Here is a 25549-nt window from a genome sequence, read left to right as displayed (position 1 = left end):
AATGTTTGTGGCTGGCTCCACTTTTTAATTTGGGAGGCCAGTGTTCTTTTACTATCATAAATTTTAATTTCATATCGCTTTATTTGATATATAATTAGGTTTTCAACTAACTGTACCTAACTGTAGTGAAAATTTGTAATACGCAAACACAAGAATCATACGTAAAGTAACGTCCACATTCTGTTTTGTAATTGCATGTTTTTATTAAAAAAAATTCACAGAGAAAAATGCGTAGCCGACTTACCCTGTTCATATTTTATCAAAATATCCATAAGAATATTGAGGAGTTACAGATGTTGACCCACTAAACCGCTAAACAGAATCACTAACACAACACTGCTGAGCAAAACAAAAGAAAACGTACGACTGACTGACCGGCTTGCGCCATAATGTTTAGTCAGTTGTTTGCCCTTCCCCCGGTCGCCTGCGCACCGCGCTCGCTTTTGTTCACCGACGCGAGTTCAAAGTTTAAAATCTTTCACGGACCATATTTTAGCTCTCGCGGACCACTGATGGTCCGCGGACCACTGGTTGGGAACCACTGGTGCAGATAGACTGAATATGCTTTTTTAATTTTATTGAGAAACCTGCTGTGTTTGTTTTTCTTTAAAAAATATAACTTTTGCTTTAGTACATTATGTTTTGTGACATTTTTGGTAATATTCTTAACCTGTAAATGTAATTGTTAATTTAAGTATGAAAATGTACATAGGCTGTATGTTTACCTATACACTCTACAGACTTGTGTATAATTACCTATTCTTTTTTGATATGCTTCAGACACTCATAATGAATAATTATGTGTATATCAGATTACAATATGTTTAGGTCATATAATATAGTTCTCTCTCTGAAAAAAAAAAATTTTTTTTCTTCTTACATTTCCCTTATTTATCACTTTTCCACATTTTACAACATTTTCAGACACCCCCTTCAATAGTATCAAAAAGGGGTTCTACTGTAGTAATAATTGAAGGGCAGTGCTGTTATTTTGTGAACTTGTTTATCAATAATGGATAAACTCAATTATACAATATAATTGTGACATAATCTTTCTAAGCGATTAAAAATAATTCATCATTTGATGGTGATACTTTGTATAGCAATGAGGAGTCTAATGATTAACTGATTCATTTAAAAGATAACTTAAAAAGTAAAATAACAGTGTTTGTATTTTCCCTGTGGGGTAGACCAAGAGAGCTTGGGCATAGGGCAGGGCACCAGTCAATTTATTTAAATTCCTGTACACAGCTTTCACTTGGTATACTATGTTGCATGTTTTACTAGTGCCCACATACCTAGCATGTTTATTTACTGGTAGATTGCTTCAAAATATTTTTAAATTAAGATGATACCATCTGCTTTTAGTTTAATTTTGATAGGAGTTTAGGGACTTTTTAAACTTTTATTTGGAGCCAAATAATACATTTCTTTATGTGCCTAAGAGGGTAGTATTTTTTTTAGATACAGTTAAGAGTTTTTTTTTCCTTCATTAGACATATGCATGTTAAATCTAAAGCAGCATATAAAGCTAATTATTGATTCTGAATTATTTTATAGAGTCTTGTCACCACAATAAGTTATATATGTTCTATGTTATATAGCTTGTATTCTCCCAGTGGTTTAGCATTGAACTTTTAGCACCAGAAGGTTAGGGAGGAATTAACTGTTTGGTGCCTAGTTTCAGGAGGAAGACTTGAGAGATGAGGTGTATGCGGCGAGGCACGACCGCTGCGAGGTGGACGAGAAGAAGAAGTTCATGAGCTACTTGAAGCTGCCCAACCACGGCCGGTCCCGAATGCACCGCAGGACAGACAGTCGGGCAGAGAGCAGTGGTGCAAACACTCCAGGTAGGTGATTAATTACTGAACTGTTCTGCAAAGTCATGGAAGTTGGAAATAGATTGGCAAACCTTTTGAAATCCTGGAAATTTTCTGGTGGATGGTAATAAGATGGGATTTTAAGTTATTGCTAGGCTTGTGCAAATATATGCAAATACAGATAATAAATTTTAATTCAACCTTGAATACTTCACATAGCATACCTCGTGAGTTGGTCATATACCAATGTTCTCTGCTGAGATTGTCATTGCTGGATACTTTTTTTTATGTTTAATGGGACTTCATAATCATAAACATGAATGTTTTAAACATGCAACAAATATTCAAAGTTTTTTTTTGCTACTGTTTTGCTAAACAGTAACTTAAATTGTGTAAACAATTCAAAACATTGAATATTTGTTTTTACAAAGTTGAAACCAAAATATTATTTCTATTCGTTTAGTCACACGCACCAGAAGTGGGAAAAAAACAAAGCAAGGAAGCTAAGAGTCGCAAATTAATGCTATAACTAACTCTCTTACTTTCTTTAGAAATCAGTGAATTGTGTGAGATTTTTCAGCAACGTTACAACCTAAAAGTTGTTAATTTTATGAAATAATTATTTTTTTTTTTGTTCGTTGCTGGGATAGTTTATTCACTATAAATGTCTTAGATTATCTATTTTCTATGGATGGGCCAGTCGAATCCCTCGAATCCAAGGGATTCAAGGGATTCGATGAATCTGCAAAGATTCGGCGAATCTGCGAGGATTCAAGTAACTAATTGGCGAAAACCACACACATTAGTAAACATTCAGCCAATAGATATAACCGTATTTACCCGAATATAATGCTATGATTTTTATCAAAATATCCAAAACTGAAAGTAGGGATCGCAGTATAACCGCAAACCTACATCTTTGCTGCTCGAAGAATGTTTTGAAATGACGCGGCGTGGCGAGACAACTGTGTCAAGGTCAGGGCCGGCGCCAGCAATGCGGGTAAAACGTGAAGTATGTGTTTTAAGGGATGATAGTCGCACATTTTATAATCAAACTGTGCATCAAAAACACATTTCGTTCAAATTAAAACAGAAAAACGGAACTCGGACGAAAGACGGAATTAACGCATAATTATCTTCGTAGTACATACTAACGAAAAAATAGGCAGTTTACTCAGTACTTGATAGAGTGCGCGCGGGGCATTCAATCATGGGCGATTTATTGATAGCCCAATACGTGCGCGCACTCTATACGGCAATAAACGTAACCAAATGTGAATGATGCTAAGATGCAACGACATAATTCAACACGTTTGAAAATATCTTTAAAAAATTTCCGCATGAAATCAGTAAGTGGTAGTATTCAAACTAATAATAAATTTAACTTGTAAAATACATAAAACATTTGATATGGGAAAATACTTTATTGACATCCTGGAGAAAAATAGCGTGTATCTTAATGAGAAAAATGGCAGGACCAAAACCTTTTTCCTGTGTTTGCGATATGATCTGTGGTGGTGACTGTTAATTAGAGGTGGGACGATTCCACACTTTCGATACTCGATTCTGTATTGTTTTTTCAGTTCGATACTTTCGATACTTCGATACTTTCGATACTCCAGGGAAAAATATTTTCCCAATAAGTAACAATTATTACAAATAACATAAATTAGTTTTAAACTATATAAATTCAATCTATCATACCAGCACAATGTCAGATTAAACATAAATACTTAATGTGTAAATAATTGCATTATATTAATGAAAGATATGAATTCATCATTATATATACCTATAATAAAACCACCAGAAATGTAAAATACAGTCCATAATCAAGTAAAGCTGACATGAGAAACAGTGGCCCTACAAAATATTTGAAGTCCTTTCTTGGAGGGGGGGGGGGGGGGGGGGAAGTCACCAAGCCTAAATTAGAAATAAAAAAATTAGGCTATTGTAAAAAGAAAACCAGAAATTTTTGCTTGTTTGTTTCATTTTACTAACAACTTTATGCAACAGAACAATTTATAATAAAATTTTAACTTGAGAAACGTAAAATACAAAACATTCCGATCGTAAGAATACAATAAAAAACGGATATATTCAGTTCAAAGATTAATGAATGCACAAAATATGAGATCCGTGCCTTAGTAAAGCGCGTGCACCATTGTCATAATCATTGCTAGTTTGCGCCACTAGTCTCGCTTGGTGTTGGCCATAGATGCTAGTAGCGAAGTGCACAGTCTTCCTGATACTATCCATATCTATGGTGAAATAAAGTTACTTTCTTACGTTTGCAAAGGTAAACAATGAACGTTTTTCAAAATAGAAGCATTAATTAAAACGTAATTTATCAGGAGGAATATATCTAACAAAAAATTTGTGAATTTTAGGACTTTTCCGCTTCGTAAAAACGTATGACACGGGAAATTAATGATTTTATATGTGTATGTTCCGGGAAAGTAAACCATTGTAAATATAGTACTTTCGGTGGGACCAAAATTAATCGGAGTATGACACGGGAAAATGTATGAAACGGGAACGTATCATCGAGGTTCTACTGTAGTTGTATTTTGTACGATGGCGACTCAAAACTTAATTCAATAAAAATGAACAAGCATTCCGGTATCGAAAAAATGTATCGAACTTACAGTTTCGATACTCGATACTTTGCGATACCGTCAAGTATCGAAGGTATCGAGGAATCGAAGTATCGAAAATCCCATCACTACTGTTAATTGTCGCGATTTGGGGTTATGTTACGAGGGGAAAAAACGTAAATAGCGGAATTGATCGTTACATATTTTACCTGTAATAGGCCTACTAAGTGTACATCAAGCATGTTCCATTAAGCAGCCACAGTCTCAGCACAAGATGCCATTTTGTAGCTTATTGTGCATGAACATTTGGAACACGCCCTACGAAATGCAGATGTTTGTAGTAGTGCAGGGTAATGATCATTTTACTGGTTTTTCAGCCGGTTCTTTGTAATCGTAAGTGAATTTCAATAATGTCAGACATTTGGAGCTACAGTAGAACCCTGTTATAATGTTCCTGCATATAATGTTTTTCTGCTTATAATGTCATATTTTTAAAGTTTCAATATTTCCCCCATAAGGACAATGCATTTATTTCCTGCATATAACGTTCATAAATAGTGTAATTTCCTGCTTATGATGTTTGCTATCTAACATTCAATAAATGGGGAAAAAATGTTTTAAAACCAAATTATTCCAACACTTACGATAAAAAGTTTCCTTTATGTATGTTTATGTTTACAATCGCTGCCATACAATACATGAAGTTTTTTAAAATACAATTTTATGCAATATACTGAAGGTACACAATGTTCATAGTTACGTATCAGTTGGCACCCTTAGTCAACTCTTCTCTTGCCATTCCAGTGGGTATTCAGATGCACGTACATAGTCCTACGATATTTAAGTTGCCAACCATTGAGCGAGGGCATAACTAAAGGTGTTTTCTATTGCTTGCAAATAATTTTTTTTTTCATTCCTACGTAGGAATCCCAAAATTAAACATTTTCAGGTGGCGAAGGAGTAGACGTTCTCACTCTTAATGTCGTCATCATGAATCATGAGACAATTTTACAAAAAATGTGGCAGTGTATCTTTAAAGACAAACATAATTTTACCAGAGAACAAGATGAAGTTGAAAAATTGTTGGCTTGTTTCAGAAAATTCATGTATCAAGTATACTATCTTTGGTTTTAACATTAAAGTTGTTTACATAGCTTGGTGAGTCCATTGGCACAAAGCTCGAACATTGTTAAGTGCTAAATTGAGATTTTCTGCTTATAATGTTTTTTTCTTGTGCTCCCTTGAAAAACATTATAACAGGGTTCTACTGTATTTTGATTTAGATCCCGACTCATCAGCAAAAGCAATCTGCGTGTTTTGTAGGTGTAAAATTTTGCGTGGCGGAAAATAAAGTACAAGTGCTTTACACAAACATTTAAAATTGCATGCTGCGGAAATTGCTGTTGCAAAAAAAAAGAACATCTGAAAAACAAATTTTATCGGACATTGATGACGTCGACTTAACACAGTCAAGAACATCCACGACACAGATCGTCCCCAGCAGCAGACAACAAATGCTAAAGGAAATGATGAACAAAAAAGCGAAGTTTCCTCCAGGTGACCAAAGGAGCAAGATAATAACAAGATTGATTGCAGGCATGATCTGTGTGGACAACCAGTCAATTTCTATTGTGGAAGACAGGGGTTTTAGAAAACTTGTGAGACATTTGGAACCACGGTACACAATTCCTGGTCGGAAACACTTGGCAAACAATGTTATACCAGAAATGTACAACGAAACTGTTGAAAAGGTAAGAAATCTTCTTGACAGAGCAGAGTACATTTCTCTGACTATGGACATGTGGACTTCTACTGCGAATGACGATTTTTTAGGCATTACTGCACATTTCATTGATGATGATTATGTACTACATCACATTTGCCTAGAAGTAAAGCCTTTTCTAGAGATATCTCACACAGCTCATAACATCATTAAGTTCATCACAGACACTTTAGAATCGTGGAAAATCAGTGAGAACATATTTTGTGTTGTTAGGGACAATGCTAGGAACATAACCGCAGCTCTGAACGAATCCTCTTTCCAGCACATACCATGTCTGGCGCACACATTTCAACTGGTAATCAAGGCTGCAATTTTTGATTCCAAAATACTTTCAGGTTTGTTTTCTACTTGCTGTCGCTTGGTTGGTCACTTCAAACACTCGGCATCTGCATGTAAAGTTTTGAAGGAAGCACAGATCACAGTTGGCTCAAGCCTGCACTGGCTAATTCAGGATGAGCCAACAAGGTGGAATTCTGCACTACATATGGAAAAAAGACTTCTAGAGCAGAAGCAGGCAATTGCGTTGGCAGTGACGAATCTAACTGTTCCAGAAACATTAACTTCAAGTCAGTGGGGCTACTGCCGTCATTCTGGACCCAAGAATTAAGGGAAAAGCATTTACTGACGTACAAAACTTTGAAGAAGCCAAACGTGCACTAATAAACACAATGCAACAGCTCGGTGTCAGAGTTCCTGCCCATGAAGTTCAGGAGGATCCAGAGGTATGAAGATAATTTAAACTTTTATATTGTAAGGGGTTTTATATTGTCACGTCACAACTTATTATATTTTGCATGAACTTTTGTCTTTTAGGAGCCGGAAATCATACCCCCACTACATGGAATGTGTACATATTACTCACAATTGGTTGATTCTGGAAAAACAACAAACACAACTACGGAAACTGTAACAGCTGAAGATGAACTAAAGATGTATTTGCAGGAAGGGCCAATAAAACCCGATGAAGATATACTCAAATGCTGGAAGTCACGCAAAACTTTGTTCCCAAGATTGGCAAAGCTGTCAAAAAATACCATTGTTGTCCACCTGCCTCAGTTTTTGCTGAAAGATTGTTTAGTTCAGCTGGCATTATAGTGGACCAAAAACGAAGCAGGCTGGACCCTGAGAGACTCAAAATGCTTGTGTTTTTAAACAAAAACTTGGACATATGAAACAGCATTTTCGTACATTGCAGATTTTGTGATCTTGGTTGCTGATTCTACTTATTTTTAAAAGGGTCTTTCATGTGTGCAGAGGATATGTAATTTTAATTTTGTAAAGAACTACAATCTACGACAGCTTTGTTTTTTATGTCTTTTCAGTTTATTATTATGGTTTTTAAATTAGGCTTCTGTGCTCATTGAATGTAACTATCTTAAGTACCTGACGTTCATATTACTTAAATTAACTCATGAGTAGTGCTAAAGTAGGTTTTTTTTTTTTTTTTTTAATTTTTTTAGGTCATATTAACTAGCATCGCATGCCCATATTTCATCAAGTAAGTTCTTTGTATTTGTTTTATGCCTTTTTTAATGGAATAATCTCAGTGTTTTAGATTAATTTGTACTAGAAAACAACAATTTGAATGAAAAAAAAAATTTAAATTTTTTAATAATTTTTTTCATGGATTTAGATTCAATATTCGACAAATCTTTGAAGGATTTGACTAAGTATTGCGGATTCAGCCAAAAATAGGATTTGACCCATCCCTACTATTTTCCTATACGAAACAACCAAAACAGTTTGTTAAAGTGTTTTATCTTTGATTTCTAAACTTAAAAACTGCATAGATGCAAAGTATGAGTGATTAATATCATAACTTCAGTTTCATTTGCAAAAGATACACACGAGCACACACATGCACATTGCTACCAAGTTAATTCAACATTGTTAAATAAATTTCCAAAGTACAATAGTTTGCAATTATACTCAATACGTAAAATACCGATATAACGAACTTCACATTAATGAAAATTTCACTTTAACGAATGATTTGAAATTCCCCTCCAATGACTGTACACATACAAGGTTAAAATATTTCAAATTTACGAAATAGATTTTCGTTACAACGAAAGCATTTTACCGGTTTTCTTCGTCTATATCATTCGCATTTACCGAATATTTCGTCTATGCGTCAAAATATTTACTTACTGTCGTTCTCTTGGCATAATTTTAATGATTCAAGCATTTAACGGATTTATTTTGTTGTCTATTTACATTGAAAACGGCATTGCAAAGTTTTATGTGCATTTGTTTTCTTTTTTTTTTCTACCCAAGGTATGGCCAACTGCTTTTACTCACTGCCATAGACTTAAAAAATACGTTACTACGTAGTCGTAGGAACTGTTTGTTTAGATGTGCGCACTTCACTTATTTTATTTGTGGCGAGATATGGCCAACGACTTTTCCGTAGCGGCAACTTTTATGAAAAACTTACACAAAGTTAACTCACTGGAAAACTAGATGCCGCTAAAACTGGCATTATCAGCGACTCAATGGTTTCCATCTTCTGCACATATCGTTCAATCTTTGGCCTGTTCGGTTTCCGTTTTCATTATTGATTGTTTACATTTTGTTACCATCAGTGATTTTCAGTGACGTGCGGTATTTATTTATGCATTTTTTTTATTTTTCTAACCAAGTTTTAGTTTAATTTTTATCATCATGGACGATAAAAAAAAACGGAAACAGTATTCTTTAAAAGAAAAAATGGAAATCTTGAAGGAAGTAAACAAAGGCACAAAAAAATCGCACGTGGCCAAGCAGTTTGGTTTGGCACCCTCTACACTCTCTACAATACTGAAAGAACGGGGGAAGATTGTGAAGATGTATGAACAATCATCGCTCAGTTCCAACCGCAAAAGACTGCGGCAAGGCACAAATAAAGATCTGGAAGAGGCGTTAAACAATTGGTTAACTGACACTAGAGTGAAAAACATCCCATTTACAGGCCCAATGCTACAGGCCAAAGCCAAACAGTTTGCTTCTTTGATGGATGTTCCCAACTTTCAGGCAAGTTCTGGATGGCTGCATCATTTTCGGGAACGTTACGGGATATCTTGGAATGTTGTATCAGGTGAGGAACGAGATGCAAACCAATCAGCTGCAGAAAAATGGAAACTAGAAAAACTAGATGGAATTTTGGAAGCATACTCTCCTGAAGACATCTTTAATGCAGATGAAACTGCTTACTTTTACAAACTTCTTCCCAACAAAACAATGTCGCACAAAGGAGAAAAATGCTCTGGTGGCAAACGAGCTAAAGATAGGTTATCAGTAGAGACATGCAAAAGGTGTGTTTATTTTGTGATGAAAAGTGGTGTTATTTTCCCTTAAAATCGGTAGGGATGTGCGAAAGTGACTTTATCCACACGAAATGAAAGTGAAAGAAAATTTATCAAGTTTCGCGAAAGTGAAACGAAAATGAATTTTTCTATGAGATAAATATATTCTTAACGAAAGTTAAGCGAAATTTTTTAATTAACAAAGAAAAAAAGTGCCCCAAAATTTGCTCTTCAGTAATAAATTCTATTACATAAATCATTTTGGTACCTTTTGATGTATATATAAATATTACTATTTAATAAAATCAACATCCGCCCTAGACCACACAACACAGCCCCATGTCACTCGTAAATTTCAAGAATCAATCCAGATCTTTCAGCGCACAGACTATTTCCTTTACAGTCGTAATGTCGGTCTATGATAATATATTTATCACGTGCATGGTACTGATGAAAAAATACGTGAATACTGCGGAACGGCAGCCATCTTGCACCACTGTCACACATGGCTAGCTCAGGAAGCTGTAAATCAGGCAAGGGACATGGTCAAAACAAAACATAGCAAATGGTTGCTGCCAAGTGGTCATTACATGCAGTGACTTGTTGACCTTTTTGTCTAATTGGCTGTATATTATGAGGATTATATATGCCAGTCAGAGTATCTAAAATTTAAATAAAGCAGACGACAATGTTTTTGTTTGGCTGTGCGCAAATAAAAGTAGGTACGTTCTTTGTTTATGTGTATACGGTAAATACTAAATAGTGTACTAACAGTTCTGGAATGTATGTTTTACGAATATAGTACCTACACTACTGTTTGAAAGCAAATGAATCAGGTAATTTTTCAAATATTGCATGATTTTGTTTTGATACCTAGACCTACTGTAATCACGGTTGAATTTTGTTTACTTTATCTGCCATGTTTGTTCAAATTATGATTTTACCGTATTTTCATTAACGTGAGTTTTTTTCATCACCACGTAAATTAATCTTAATGGAAATCTTTTTTCTAATTAATGTCTTTATATGATTTGCATATGTTATTACATTATTAGTAATAACAAGCAAATCATATAAAGACATTACAGTAGAATCTCAGTGCTAAGTACTTACAGGTACCTCAAGTTTTTGTACTTAGCACTGAAACATGCATACATATCTTTACAAAGAGAAAAAAATATATTAAAAAAATAGCTACAGGAGAGCCGCAATGCCATATGTATTCGCAACTGCGACTTGCTTTTTTCCCCGTGTCTAGTTCTCTGAGTATATCCACTTTTTCCTTAAGCGTGAATTGCTTTCGTTTCTTTTTATCTCCAGGATCATTCATATTGTAGCACAAATACAATGCGGTGTCTAAATAACGTAACCTGAAAATAAACTCAACAATAACAATAAACAATCCCGGCACAGACATCAAACAGTATTTTTAGCGTAGCGTAACACTTTTGTCTAAATAATTAATACTTCTCTCAAACCTCCGTCTTTCGATGTATCGAATGGTGTTGTGTTGCTCACGTCGCATACTACGTACGGTATAATCTATGGTTGTGCGCGCAACTGTTTGTTAACTTTGTTTTGAGAATTTAGAGGTTAGAAAATACGTTGCGGTGGTATTTGTGTATCTTTGTTCCACTACATTAATCATTTAGCTGGAAATTTATTTACCAGTTTAAGTAAATTTTGGTGTAGTAATGCCACGCTACTAGTAGAATTTATACGTTATAGTGAAAATGATACTTTAAAATGAAACCGTTTTGCATGGCGAAGATACGATTTTTGGCAGGGACTTAAAAAAAATTCGTTAAGTAAAATATACTTTATAATAAGAAACGTTATTGTACCGGTATTATACTGTTCATTTTTATTAAATTACGATTTCTTTTTCAACTAGAACAAACGAACTTCGGTAAGCTATTGAACTTTCGTTTGGCTCGAAATATTTCGCTAAAAATGAACTTCGACAGATGAAATTCTTACCGAAATCGAAAATGAAAGTAGCAAAATTTCGATTTCGGTATCAGTATACCGAACATTCGCACAACCCTAAAAATCGGTGTTATTTTTACCTAAAAGTTTTTTTTTTTTTTTTTTTTTTTTTTTAATTTTTGCGATTTCAAGTGTAATAAATATGAAGAGAACATTGTAATATAATTGCACCATCAGTTGAAACATTATAAATTAAAATTACACAAATATAGGTTAAAAAGACACAAGTTTAAGAACTCAGATTCTAAATTAAGTCAACCCAATAATTTCAGAAGCAAAGTACTTTGACACAACGTTTAACTTTCAAATGAAATAATAGCCATTGTAGCTAAATTTTCTTATTTCAAATTAGTTCTCTTGTCAGTGAGAACATTATTGTATTGTAACAAGAAGCGTTCCAAATCAACGTTTGCACACAACATCCACACTGCTTCCAGGCACCTGTCAGAAAATTCAGGTTGTGAAAGTTTTACAACTTGAAGTGCCTTCACTACATCCACACTACTTTCCTTCATTTGTTTCTCATCTATCTGTTTCAACTCTCCAAAACCGGAGATCAGCTCCTGGTGGTCCATTTCTTTCAGAGTAGAAACGTTACACAACTTATCAAGCAAAATAGGGATCATGTCTGTAATCAAAATATTTTTTTGGATCAAAGGCAGTTAAGGGTTTTCAAAGTCAAGTCTGCTTGGATCTGTAGCCATCAAGCTGGTAAGCTTCACCAGAGATTTTGTAGACACTTGCACTACACTTATTTTCACAGCAGCTGATTTCGTGGTGTTCATGTGGTCCAAAACTGGTTTTGTTTTGTTTTTAAAAAAAATGCACTGCTTCATGTTTTCAAAGTTGCATTCCATCTTGGTGAGCTCGCCATGCAAAATATTAGCATTTGGGTATTTCCAGCCTTCTAGCCTCGTTATTAAAGTATTTTCGGATTTAAAAAAAGTTTTTTTAACACATATCGCCCAACTACATATTTACCCTCGCATATAACCCACGATCACAAAATTCGTGCTCACGAAGTTTGGTGATTGCTTGAGGTTTCGGCATATTTTACACTTTCGAACTTCTGCTGAGAAATATGAAGACGTTTTCTATCACAAACTACAGTTTTTATAAAATAGTTGCACTGTATACAACATTTTAAAACGAAAATTATCATTCTTAAAATAAAACGTAATTGTTAAGTCTGTTTACAGTATAAGAGAACAAATTAAAACAGTTTGCATAGTCCATAGTGGATAGATGCAAGATGAACAGTTGAGCGTAATTTATAATTTGCTTCGCGACACAAGCGCTGTAATGCACAAAATATCCAACAAAATGGCCGTACATTACTTTTTGACTCTGTAAACGTGCCTTCGAGAGAACGTGAGCGTATTAGTGCACGAGTGCAGTTCGCCAAGAACGCGTCGTATCAAATAAATAATAAAACGTAAACATTGGCAAGTGTAGTCTTTACGTAGATGGTGTTATCAGTGGTGACAACGGCTGTTTATTTACCTTTTTTAAGTTACCAAACGGCGGGAAAGTGTGGTTATTCGTGGTAAACAGACGTATTTCGTACAAAAAATTCGCGGTATCAGAAATTATGTAAAAGTGAGGTTATTAGTGTTAAACTTACAAATTTCGCGTAAAAATTCGTTTTATCGTAAATACGAAATTTGCATGTCTCTAGTTATCAGTAATGTTTTGTTGTAATGCTACTGGTACTACAAAGTTACGGCCCTTAATTATAGGAAAGTACAAAAATCCTAGATGCTTAAAAGGTGTGGCATCTCTTCCTGCTGACTATGTCAGTAACAGCCGTGCATGGATGTCGAAAGATGTATTTTCCAACTGGCTAATTAAAACTGATAAAGAAATGCAAAAGCAGAATAGAAATATTATTATTTTGGTGGACAACTGTGCTGCTCACATTGTTGATGTACGGCTTGAGAACATCAAACTGGAATTTCTGCCTCCAAATTGCACATCAGTGTCGCAACCATTAGACCAAGGCATAATTCAGAATGCCAAAGTCCACTTTCGAAAACGTCTTGTCGAGAGGATACTAATCAACATTAAATTGAAGCTGTCCACCAACATCGATGTCCGCCAAGCAATTCAACTGATAACTGGTGGTTGGTGGAATGTGAAGAAAGAAACCATCGTAAACTGTTGGCGGAAATCAGGAATAACACGGGTGAGTGGCAGCATTACCCAGGGCGAAACAAGTGAACCAAATTCTAGTGAAGAGAGCATTCCTGCAGAACTTTGGCAAGAAGCTGCTGAAACTTTGCAGTTTAACGTTTCCTTTGAAGAGTATGTGTCCGTTGACAATGAAGTTGAAACAACACCACATTTGACTGACAGTGAAATAGTTAACCAAGTAACCCAAAAGGAGGCAGCAGACAGTGAATCTTCTGATGATGAAAATGAAGAAGAGCCAATCACCTCAAAAGAAGCTGTAGTTTCTTTTGAAAAGTTGTCGAAGTTTATTTCCAAAACTGAAAGTGTACCAAATAATGTGTTGCAGTCATTACATATTATGGAACAATTTTTACAGCAAACTTTTATAAGTAAGAACAGGCAGACAAAAATTTTTCAATTTTTTGACCAGTCAAAGTCTGTGTCTGAATAGTTATTTAAATTCACAGGATTTATTATTTCATTAAGTATGAATGTTGATTCTTTAGGTACTCGTTTCTTTTTTATTAAACTAGCAATTTTTTTTTAAATTAGTGATTAGATATGTCATTATACATATTTGCAAGATCATATGAATGTAGCTTATGTACACAATGTTGTTTTAAAAAAATGTGGTATCATACATAATATATTCTTTTACAGAGATTGAAATTATTTAATGTTTTTCTCAAAATAAACCACTAACCCTGTAGCATAATGCAGCTCAAATAATTGACGATTATAGGGTAGGTACGTACATAGTTCCATTTTGTTTTGCCATTGCATTCTGTGGTATGGAAATAGTATATGTACGTTGGGATATTTCAGTTTAAAGAAATTTCAGTATAAAGAACAAAATCTCTTGCTTTATAAGACTTTGTTATAACGAGATTTTACTTACGTCAACCTGTTTGTATACCATTCCATAAATTCTGAACTTATAATGTTTGTAAAATTACTTTTTTATTTAAGTCATTATGTTTATGTTTTCATTATGTTTAAAACTTTATTTTTGATGTCATTTCTCAACCTCTCCATTTTTTTTAGTGGCCGTATTCCGCCCATTCTTAAGATAGGAAGAGCTGTTTGAAAGTTTTTGTAGGTTTAACAGGATGTCTACAACTGTGAAACCCAGGAAAACCGGGAAAATGGCAGGGATTTGATGTGATCAGGAACTAACTAGGAAAAAGTCATGAATTTCTAAGCAGTTCTGGGAATGTTTTGTTGTGTTTGGTAATACTTTCCTCGTAAAGACTGGTAAGATTTAGTCTTTTAATTTTCTTTGCCGTTCACGTCACCAGGCTGATGTTAAACATCTTTATGTTGAACGCATGTTGGAATCACAAGCATAACGGTGCGATGCAACAGAAAAATATCTGAGTACAAGCCTGCCCCTTCCACCTGACTGTTTTTTCTTCTGCCGATGATACTTATCTTGACAGTTCAGTTCTTTCACCCATGGTTTGACAAAAAAAACCGTTGCTTCACATTGCAAAAAAAATGTTCACTCATTGCAACATAATCTAGCAAAATTATTACTGGCTGGAAAAATGAGCATATGTACACCCGTAATTTTTATAGTTAATTTTACATTGCAGGCATATAGGAGTTGTCCGTGTAGATGCAATACAGTACCAAGTGAGCATTGTGACTGTTGCAGACCCGATGTCTCCACCTAGCATGCAGGACCCACCCAGCTCTCCCTTGCCAGTGGGATCGCCTCCTGCCACGCCACTCTCGCTGTCCATTCTCCTGGAGGGCGAGGGTGGGAGCATTGTGGGGCGGCGACGCACCGTGTCGTCCTCCCAGGGCAACACACGTCCTTCCACGCCCACTGACCACCCCTACGTTGAAGTGAGTGTCGTATTATTGTAGTGTTTGTTAACATTTTTACTATTAACGCTGTATGCACTATGTTCACACTCATGTATTGAGTCATACTTTAGAACCTTGTTATAACATTCCCTTTATAAACTTTTTCTTGTTTACAGTAAATGTTCTTTAATGTGGCACATTCGGGACCATGGTGTTGCCAGACTATATAGTTTTAATAGGCATGTTAAGGATAATACAAAATTGTGGATAATGTTGAGGTTCAGAAGCTGAAAATTTTTGGTTTCACATTTATTGCTAGCTTTTTCTTTTGCCTTTAGTGTGTTTTGAACATTTTTTTGCAGAAAAAAGTGTTATTACTGATGTCTCTAGGTGCTCCCGTATGATCCTCGGATCTTCCCGCTGTCTGCGGACATGTATGACAAGATGATGAAGCAGATGCCTGACGGCCACTCCTTCCCACCTGTACCTATACCACCAAAGAAAATCTTCACCAAAAATAACTACTATGTAAGTGTTACAGCAGATAAAATATTTCTCTTTCAGAAAGACACACATGTCAACAGTGAATCGCTACCATTTAGTAGAGAAATTATATGATTTTTCAGATAAGTCTAGAAAAATTGAAAATAATAGTGAATTAGGGAATTATTAATATTTCTTCTCTTTACATTTTGGTAATTTTTATATTTAGGCCAAGAAATAATTTATCATTGTACATAAAGATATTCTAAACTGTGTTATATTAACAGGTTTTGTCTATCCTTTTGTTTACATTTGATTTAGTTGATTATCTAACATCTGGAGATATACACATTGTGTAAGTTTATGCCAGATGATATGATGTGGTGTGCAGCTTAATTTAGTACTTACCTCATGTCTGCATGATTGAGTAGTACCATATTTACCTGCAGATGGTCATTCTTGTGTATGGGTTGCTTCTATAATTTTGGGCATAAATATCTTACATTTTCGTTGTAAGGGTCGCCCTTGAATATGCGTCGCACCACACATGTCTTCAGTAGAATACAAGTGAAGTATTTACTGTGTTTTCTTGCATAATCGTCGCACATTTTATTCTAAAATCAAGTTTGAAAAGTTGGGGTGCGACGATTATACGAGAAAAAAAATTTTGTTAAATAAAGTTATTTATGAAAACAATACCCATTCATTGAAAGTACGTTTATTTAAAAAGTGAATATTAAAAGAGCACGCCAAGCAATTTAAATTAATAAGTCGTGCAACAAAAACCTTTCTTCGACTTTCAATAGAAAAACCAAAACTGTGACGCGAACACAAGCCACTTGAATCTGTGACTTGAACTAACGTGTAACTATTGTTGTAGTACATACTTGCCACGAAAGAGTGCGGGCCATCAAATGTAGTTAACTCGGCAGAGAGCGCGTGTTGCATGCAATCGACGAGATATCGATATTCGACTACGTGTGCGCGCTCTATACGGGAAGTAACATAACCAAACACAAATGATGCCAACTAGCACTTTCTACATTATTGTAAATGGTACATTGCAACAACGCAAACGAACAGATAAAGATAATAACGTTTAAAAATGTCTTTAAAAGAAAATTTACACGTCAGACAACTTTGTATTTTCGTTAATTAAATAAGTAAATGGTAATGTCTGAATAAATATTAGATTTCTACTTTAATAAAATACATAGTTTTATATGGAAAAGATAACTACACAAAGCGCTTGGCATCTAATAGCGGGACCAAAAACAACATGCGACGTTTACGCGAGAAGTTTTTTTTATCACAGTTTCAACGGCCTAAAATATAGGTGTGACAATTATGCGAGTGCGACGATTATGCAATTAAAGAGGGTATGTTTCGTGTCTCAGCTTATATCCGATTAAAATGGCACTTAGCCTATGTTGTCCCTTAGTCCTTTATCTATCCCCTCCCTCCCCCCCTTTTCCCCCACGTACTAACAAAAAAAATACAAAGGAAAAGAATACTACAGCAAAACCCCTTATTTGCACTTTTCATGGGGACAAAGTAAAAAAGTGTAAAAAGCGGGAAAGTGTAAATAAAGGGAAACGTATAAAAAGGAGTACAGTTTACCTTATTTAGAATTTTTTTCCTTTTGTTTAATAGCACATACTACAATGCAGGTACAAACACACTAACAACAAATTTTACTTTAGTATTTAATCAATTATTAATTTACCACATTTGACAAAAATAAAAAAAGAATGAAAGCCAAAATGTTTTTCTGATTACTTCCTAAAAAATAAATTTGAAATTTTCTTCTGTTTGCTTTTTTGGCTGTTCAAGGAGATTATTTGCCTCTCCAAATTATAAATACAGTTGCAACCGGCAGGGTTTATAACAAATACGGGCTACATACACATTGCTCACAGTAAAAAAATTTTTAAGAAAAGGCCGCAAATTGATGAATATTTACCGTCAATAGCGCGCCAAACGCGGAGAAAGGTCATTGTACTCGGTCAGCTGCTGTAACGACGCGGCGGCGCATGCGCACTCTATGCTCCGCCCAGACTCATGACGCCATCAGCCGCCAACCAATAGATGCGAGCTTAGCGGAAAAAAATATAAGCTCCACCTCCCGTGTACCAATTTTATCCAGTTCTAATACCAGTTTATTGGTATACGCACCAGTTTTCTCGCTGCCGTGACATGTTCAAGTTTACGTTTATCATGATGTCTTGATACCAATAATTAATTATTTACGATCCCCAGAAATAAATGGTTAGTTTAAAAAATATGGCGTCAACTGTACAATACTTCCCAAATTATAAAAGACGTATAAAACAGTTACCAAGACACCGCTCATTTTATCTTGTGAAGTTTATGTCTCGTACCAGTATTTCGGCTAAGTTGTGACATAAATACAGTATCAGAACTTACAAGCAGCCATGTTTGTACATTAATGAGTTTACGTTTTTCCCTCGTGCATTTTAGATTGTCTCCTGCTATAATTACTCGTACTTTTACACGCCTAGGCTTAAATTATTACATGTTTAGAAATAAAAGCAACTTTTCATGTTATAAAATATGTATATTTTGCTATTTAAAATGTTCATTGCCTACTAACTCCACGGTATTTTCTGGTTGTTTATGGTTGTTACGTGACGTAAATAGCGGGATTGATTCGATTTTTGAGACGTAATTCGCGGGAAAGTATTGTATTGGACTATATGGGAACCAAACGGGACCTGAAGAATATAGTGCAAATAACGGGAAAACGTAAATAACGGTAACGTAAATAAGGGGTTTCGCTGTATTTTTATACCCGTGTTTTCCTTTCCTGGGGAAAGAAAGTTTGTCATGTTACCATTTCTCATCAATTTTTTTTGTCAGTTCAAAACGTGCATCCACATTACAGCAGTTTTGTCATGGAATGTTACTGTCGAAAGCATGGGAAATCTCATCCAAAAACAATTTTTGGACACAGTTGCATCACGAAAACCTGTCTAGATAGACATTTGATAATTGTGTATGGTGACAGTGGAGAACCATAAACACTGCTGCATGGTCACCCGCACTCACACATGGACGCAATCCCCTCCATCCCACCCCCATTCCACCCCCTTCTCACCCCCTTTTCATCTCACTCTGGCTGATTTATTTTTAGATAGTCCCCCATTGGCCAAACGCTAGATTGGTGGCCAGGTAACCAGCAGATGCTGCGAAACTGCGCAGTTCATGATGCCCTACATGCGCTGCTGACATTTTTTAGTTAAACAATTTTTGCTTCCTCATAACATTATTTAAGCACATATTCAACCATTTAATTCAGTGTTTTTTTTTCGCTACGTGTTTAAAAAAAAAAGTTTAAAATGTACGATCCATACGCAGGTAAACATGGTACATGACGGTAATTTACCTTAAAAGGGGATGACATTAACTTTCGTTCGCCGCTTTTGACGTCCCTTTGCAAGACTAAAGTACTTCCCAATAGCAATCTACCCTGAAAAGGAGAAAACTCAACTCTCAATTGTTCTTGAAAAATAGATGCTTGAAAAAAAAAAAAATTACAATCTGTGTACTTGCAATGTTGCACTCAGACTTGATAAGGCAGTGTGGTCCAGTGGTTAGTGTCTCTTGACAATGCTAGCGACTCAGGATACTTTCCCAATATTTGATCAATTTTTCATCCTTAATTATCAAAAAATATAAGAAATGAAAACTTAACTTACCACAGTACAGACCATCAGTTTGAATTTTTGTGTGTTGTAATTTTTTTCTTGTACGTTGTTTAAAAAGGATATTTCTCTAAGTTCTCTGTGTATTAAATTATAATTTATCAGGTTAAAATCTGCTTGTATACAGCAAAACTAAAAAAAAACACTGAATAGTGAATACTTTCTCAATGAACACTTAAACAGCTTTAAAAATTCTTGAGTTTGATACTGCTTGAAGAGTGGCCACCCTGTTTCACAGAAATTTGATAATCATTTTGAACTTTATCTGAAGTAATGTTTAGTAGTTATTAACAATTTGTTTTTAAAATTTATGGAATCCATTTACTGTAGGGACCACGAAAGTAGCGAGCTACATCCCACAGTTCTGACAACAAACATTGCTCGGCACGGATCGGCAGAACGAAGCGGCGGCGGGGCGGCGCGCACGGAACTAGGCACGGCCCGGCTATATATTAGGCATTATAAAAACATGCAGCGCAGTAATGAAAGCGCAACATTTGTGTATCTGTAAAAACATAATGGCATTTTGTTACACTGAACACATATAAATAGACACTTATAATTCTAACATGTGACTGTAAAAAAAATTTGACCAAAGTTTCGAAACTCACCACAGTGAAGGCAGTGTTGGTTAGATCCGCATGTAAGCCAAGAGTGGCAGAATTGCACCTCTTAGTTATGTGGAGCGAGGCGATATGGAAACATTAAAATATTACCAGAGCTCTATAAATCAAATAATAAATACAGTAAAACCTCGCTTGTACGGCTCCCGGTTTGTACGTACACCTCGGTCGTACGTACAGATTTTTAGAAACCGTGAGGCAAAAAAATTTTTTTAAAATATATATAAAAAGTGTAAGAAATACGTTAAAGTTTATTAAAATACAGTTACAACCTTCAGCATTTATAACAAATACGGGCTACGTACACATTGCGTCACAGTAAAAAATTAAAAAAAAAAAAGGCCACAAATTAATGGAAATTTACTATCAATAGCGCGCAGTACGTGGAGAAAGGTCATCAAACTCGGTCAGCTGCTGTTACGGCGCGGCGTAGCCGCCGGCTGGCTCTCTTTGTTCGCTGAGCTGCGCATGCACTCCGCCCAGACTCATGACCTTCCATGAGCAGCCAGCCAATAGAAGCGAGCGTAGCGGAAAAAAATAAAAGCTCCACCTCCCATGTACCAGTTTATTGGTATACGCACCAGTTTTCTCGCTGCCGTGACATTTTCAAGTTTACATTCGCCTTGATACCAATAATTAATTATTTACGATCCCTAGAAATAAATGGTTAGTTTAAAAAATATGCGTCAACTGTACAATACTTCCGAAATTATAAAATACGTATAAAAGTGTTACCAAGACTCCGCACATTTTATATTGTGAAGTTTATGTCTCATACCATTATTTCGGCTAAATTGTGACATAAATACAGTATCAGAACTTACCAGCAGCCACGTAATATTCCCGACATTCCCGTTACGTTTATACATTCGTGATTTACTTTTTCCCTCGTGCATTTTAGATTGTCTCCTGCTATAATTACTCTGACTTTTACACGCCTAGGCTTAAATTATTACATGTTTAGAAATAAAAGCAACTTTTCATGTTATAAAATATGTATATTTTGTGATTTAAAATGTTCATTGCCGACTATAAACGTTACATTTTTCACGATGTTTTTAGGCCTGCTAGCTAATCTTATCTACACTTAAAGTACCCACGGTATTTTTTTTGGAACAAATATATTGTGTGTTCATTATTATTTTATTGATATATAATATTTAAAAAATGTAAAACGGGGCTTACAACAGTGTCGAGTTTTTATTTTTATTTTTACGTTTGATTAGCTCAAATGTTGTTTCTGCACGAATAGGATATAATTTCGATCAAAAATACATCAGCATAATATATAGACACGGCAGGTCATTTCCCGTAGCATTTCCCGTAGCATTTCCCGCGGCAGTGGTGGGAAAAATGGTGGGGGGGGGGGGAGGGGTATAGCCACAAATGGACGTACAGTAAAACCCCTTATTTGCACTTTTCAGGGAACCCCAAGGAAAAAGTGTAAATTGCGGGAAAGTGTAAATTGTGGGAAAGCACTTTTATTGGCAGTTAATGCTAAATTTTAGCTTAAAAAAATGTATCAGCATTTACTGGTGCTACAAGACAAACAATAGTTGTTTACAACACATTTAGGGCACTGCAAAAATATAATTTTCTTAAATATAAAAAACAATGCAACATAAAGCCTACATTAAATTTTCTCTAGTACTGTTTTATAGGTATAGTATAAATTCAACGCATTGGGCAGCATTTGCTTCAATAGAACACCTATTTTTAATTATTGTGTTTAAAGTACTAACAGGAATATTCAGTTCCTTGGCCAAAACCACTCGGGTACCCACATGCTTGTCAAACTTCTCAATAATTTTAATTTTATCTTCAATAGATAAAGTATTTCGTGGAACTTTATACCTATCCATCTTCAATCAAAATCTTGCCATAAATAATATTGTGAACGATAAAAAAACACGTGCTAACCAAAACGGACGTTGACTAATGTAAACAATGAAAGCCATCATAGATATGTACTGTACATAATGCAGCACTACTAAATATACGTACTGTGTATGAGCGCTTTCCGGTAGTATCGATAGCTCAGCGCTTCGGACTATGCTCTGCTACGAGAGTGCTCTATGACACCATAAATAAAACCGTTTGTGGATCTGCTACGAAAGTTCTCTATGGCAGCAAAGATTAAAACGTTAGTAGAGGAGAGGCACCATAGAACTTGTCGATACATCAAAACGAAAGATTACAAACAATAGGCGAACTACTTCAAACTTTTCACATCTATGACTAACGTGACGAGTATTTACATTTTTACCGTGTTTTGAAACGTACATTCCGGGTTTTTTGGTTACGTAGCGGTGTAATTTCAGGGAAAATGCAACACGAAAGTTAATGTACAATAAAACGGACCTACATAAAATGACGTTATTTGCGGGAAAACGTAAATAACGAGAACGTAAATACGAGGTTTTACTGTAATTTGGCCTCGCTGGTTCGTATGTACAACTCTGTCGTAAGGACTAATTTTGGAGAACCGTGAGTGTACGTAGAATCAAGGTTTCCCTTTACCAGTTCCCTGTACCAGTTCTTACAAAGGCTGAGCTAAACACGATGTAGCACTGTCAGTATCACTATTTTCATCACTGTTGTCCAGTACACTGTTTCTTGTTGATGAAAGGAATTCGTCATCGTCACTGTCATGTAAATTTATGAAGAACTGGCGCATTGCCATGTCTATGATGCAGTCAGTCCCTCTTCCAGTATTCGTCTTCTAATTTTTGAACATGATTGCAGTTGCCTACCCAGTCATCCTTTGTTACAGAGTTAACAACATCCAGTGTGTGCATCTGAAGTGCTTGCGCAGAGAACTCTCCCACGGTATTACATTCCCGAATGCACCTCTTTATCTTTGCCCACGCTAATTCAATAGCGTTGAACTCACACATGTATGGTGGGAGTCGAATGACATGATGTCCTGCCTTTTTTAAAATTTGATCAACTCGAAATATTTTCTTCTTTGGTTTGTGTTTTTCTACTAGTTCCATCAACATACATTTCAGCATTTTTTCATCACACTCTACACTTCTGCGTTTTAGCCATATAATCATTTCGTTTTTTGTACTCTATTTCGAAGGAGTCTTATCCTCTTGTTTGGAGTGATATGGCGCATTGTCCATTACTACAGCAGAAGATGGCGGCAAGTTTGGTAGAACACGTTCGGACAGCCATTTTTCAAAATTAGCAGCATTCATTTCCCCGTGATAATCTCCGACTGTCGTACCTGACTTGTATATCAATAATCTAGTGTTGGGCCGATTCCTAAAATATACCGATTCCGATTCCATTTTTGATTCTTAAATTAAAGGGTCGATTCTTCGAATCCGATTCCGATTCCTTAATTTTTAGCTGACAATGTTCAACAGAGTAATATACTCAGAAAAAAAAAGGTTGTTTATGATTTTAAAAATATAATTGCATAATTATATATAATATATATATTGTTTATAATTGCATAATTATATATAATATATATATTATTGATATAATTGTGTTTCATTTTCTGTGCAGAAATTAACATTATATACAGCTTATATAATGTTAAAAAGTATGTTCATTACCATCAAGTTATGCTACCTTGAATTTCTAGCACAATTTGGCCTTTTAACCTTGCATATAGTTAGACGAAACACTGCCAATAATCAAAGATGTCTTATGACGTATTTTGTAAATAATGTTATAACTTAACCAACTTTTGATACCTTACATTATCAACTCAATTAATTAATTTTAAAAAAAGAGGTTTGTACGTTTAGGTTAAGAATTTTATTTTCAAGCGCAAGTAAATAATGATCCAAATAAAATGACAATATAACCTCGTTGATACATATTTCAAGGGACCTGGGCGAAAAAAAATAAAAAGAGGGAAATGTAAAAATAAAACTTTATTATCTCATTATGATGGAAATGACAAGAAACAAATATGCACCACAGTAAAATAAAATGTCAGAGATGCTTAAGTTTTAATATATTATCAAGAACTTAATTATCTCACTTGGTGAAAAGAATAAATCCATCCAGTCTTGCAGTTCTTCACAACCGTAAAGAGAAAATAAATTTTCGGTTCTTGACTAAGAACATTCTGTGCATGTTTTAGCATCTCAAAATTTCCACATTTTATGATGAGATTTTCTTACACAAAATAATTAAACTCTTCAAAAAATTGCGTGTTAACATTTAATTCATTTCAAAAATTTATCGGAAACAATTCTGTTAAACACAACTACTTTCAAAAGATTGTTTGTTTGGTAATAAAAATTTACGAACGTTTCAGCAGCAATGTTTGGAAATTCAGATTAGCCAACTGCCTTTCCAAAATATATCTAATGTAAAAAGAGCATCGCTGAACACGCACAAGAACGCCGATTTACAGCAATTTGGTTATGTTGCTTTTAAACTTATTTTAATATGGTCGCAGTAATCCACTGTAAATTTGGGTAAAATCTCGTTCAAAAATTATTTCATTTAATTCTTTAAAGTTTAAAGTGCAGAGATGTGAAACATCTTAATTTTCACGTTCACGTCACCAAAGATTTGGTTCATGGCCGTATGGTTTACCATGGCCGGTAGCACAAACAAAAAAATAGGTTGTTACAATGGCAAAATATCTGCCATGATCAAATAGTTAACGTTTACATTATTTTACTTGCCGTTTACATTTACATAATTTTCTTTCAACATTTATGGTTTTGTCTAGTTATTTTTGAAGGTTTGCTATTAAATGCAGTACTGCTGCAACGTAATTTCCGAAAAATGCTTTTGTTTAAAGCGGGAAAGTAGATACTGCATTTGTACTATAGGGAAAATGGCGGTGCAAGTAAATAAATACGTTAATTACCGTAATTCGTAAATCAGTTCCGTAAAAAGGATTGTATTATGTAGTTTAAAAATTATATTTGCATTCATTTTAGTATTTTCTTACGTTGCGTAGGAGATGTATTTTGTAAACTTAAAACTAATGCAGGAATCGGTCATGGTCGATTCCAAAACCATTGTATTCTGAATCCCACGATTATACTGGAATCGGTGGGACCAACCGATTCCGGAATCGGAATCGACCCATCACTACAATAATCCTCCTGGGAGAAATCCACATTTTGAACCAAAATGAACCAATATTAGCCTCTTGGTTTCATTTCCTTTAGTTACTCCCGTTACGTCATTTTTGCATTGCCAACATTTCTGGAATGTGAGATTAGTATCCTCCCATGACTCATCAAGGTAAAACACTTCCTTACCTTCAGACCTACACA

General features: G+C 35.1%; 1 protein-coding gene across 2 annotated transcripts in view; it reads left to right on the top strand.

The window, feature by feature from the left end:
- Positions 1–25549, top strand: part of LOC134530869 (KAT8 regulatory NSL complex subunit 1) — a 286616-nt gene that overhangs the window by 249442 nt on the left and 11625 nt on the right. For both annotated transcript variants that reach the window (XM_063366135.1, XM_063366133.1), the window contains exons 9-11: positions 1682–1850; positions 15303–15496; positions 15848–15985. In XM_063366135.1, coding sequence (XP_063222205.1) covers positions 1682–1850; positions 15303–15496; positions 15848–15985 — 501 coding nt within the window. The remainder of the gene's footprint in view (positions 1–1681; positions 1851–15302; positions 15497–15847; positions 15986–25549) is intronic.

Source organism: Bacillus rossius, chromosome 3 (genome assembly GCF_032445375.1).
Source record: "Bacillus rossius redtenbacheri isolate Brsri chromosome 3, Brsri_v3, whole genome shotgun sequence".
Lineage (NCBI taxonomy): Eukaryota > Metazoa > Arthropoda > Insecta > Phasmatodea > Bacillidae > Bacillus > Bacillus rossius.
The sequence above is the reverse complement of the archived record's forward strand: the minus strand, read 5'-3'. Positions and strand labels throughout refer to the sequence as shown.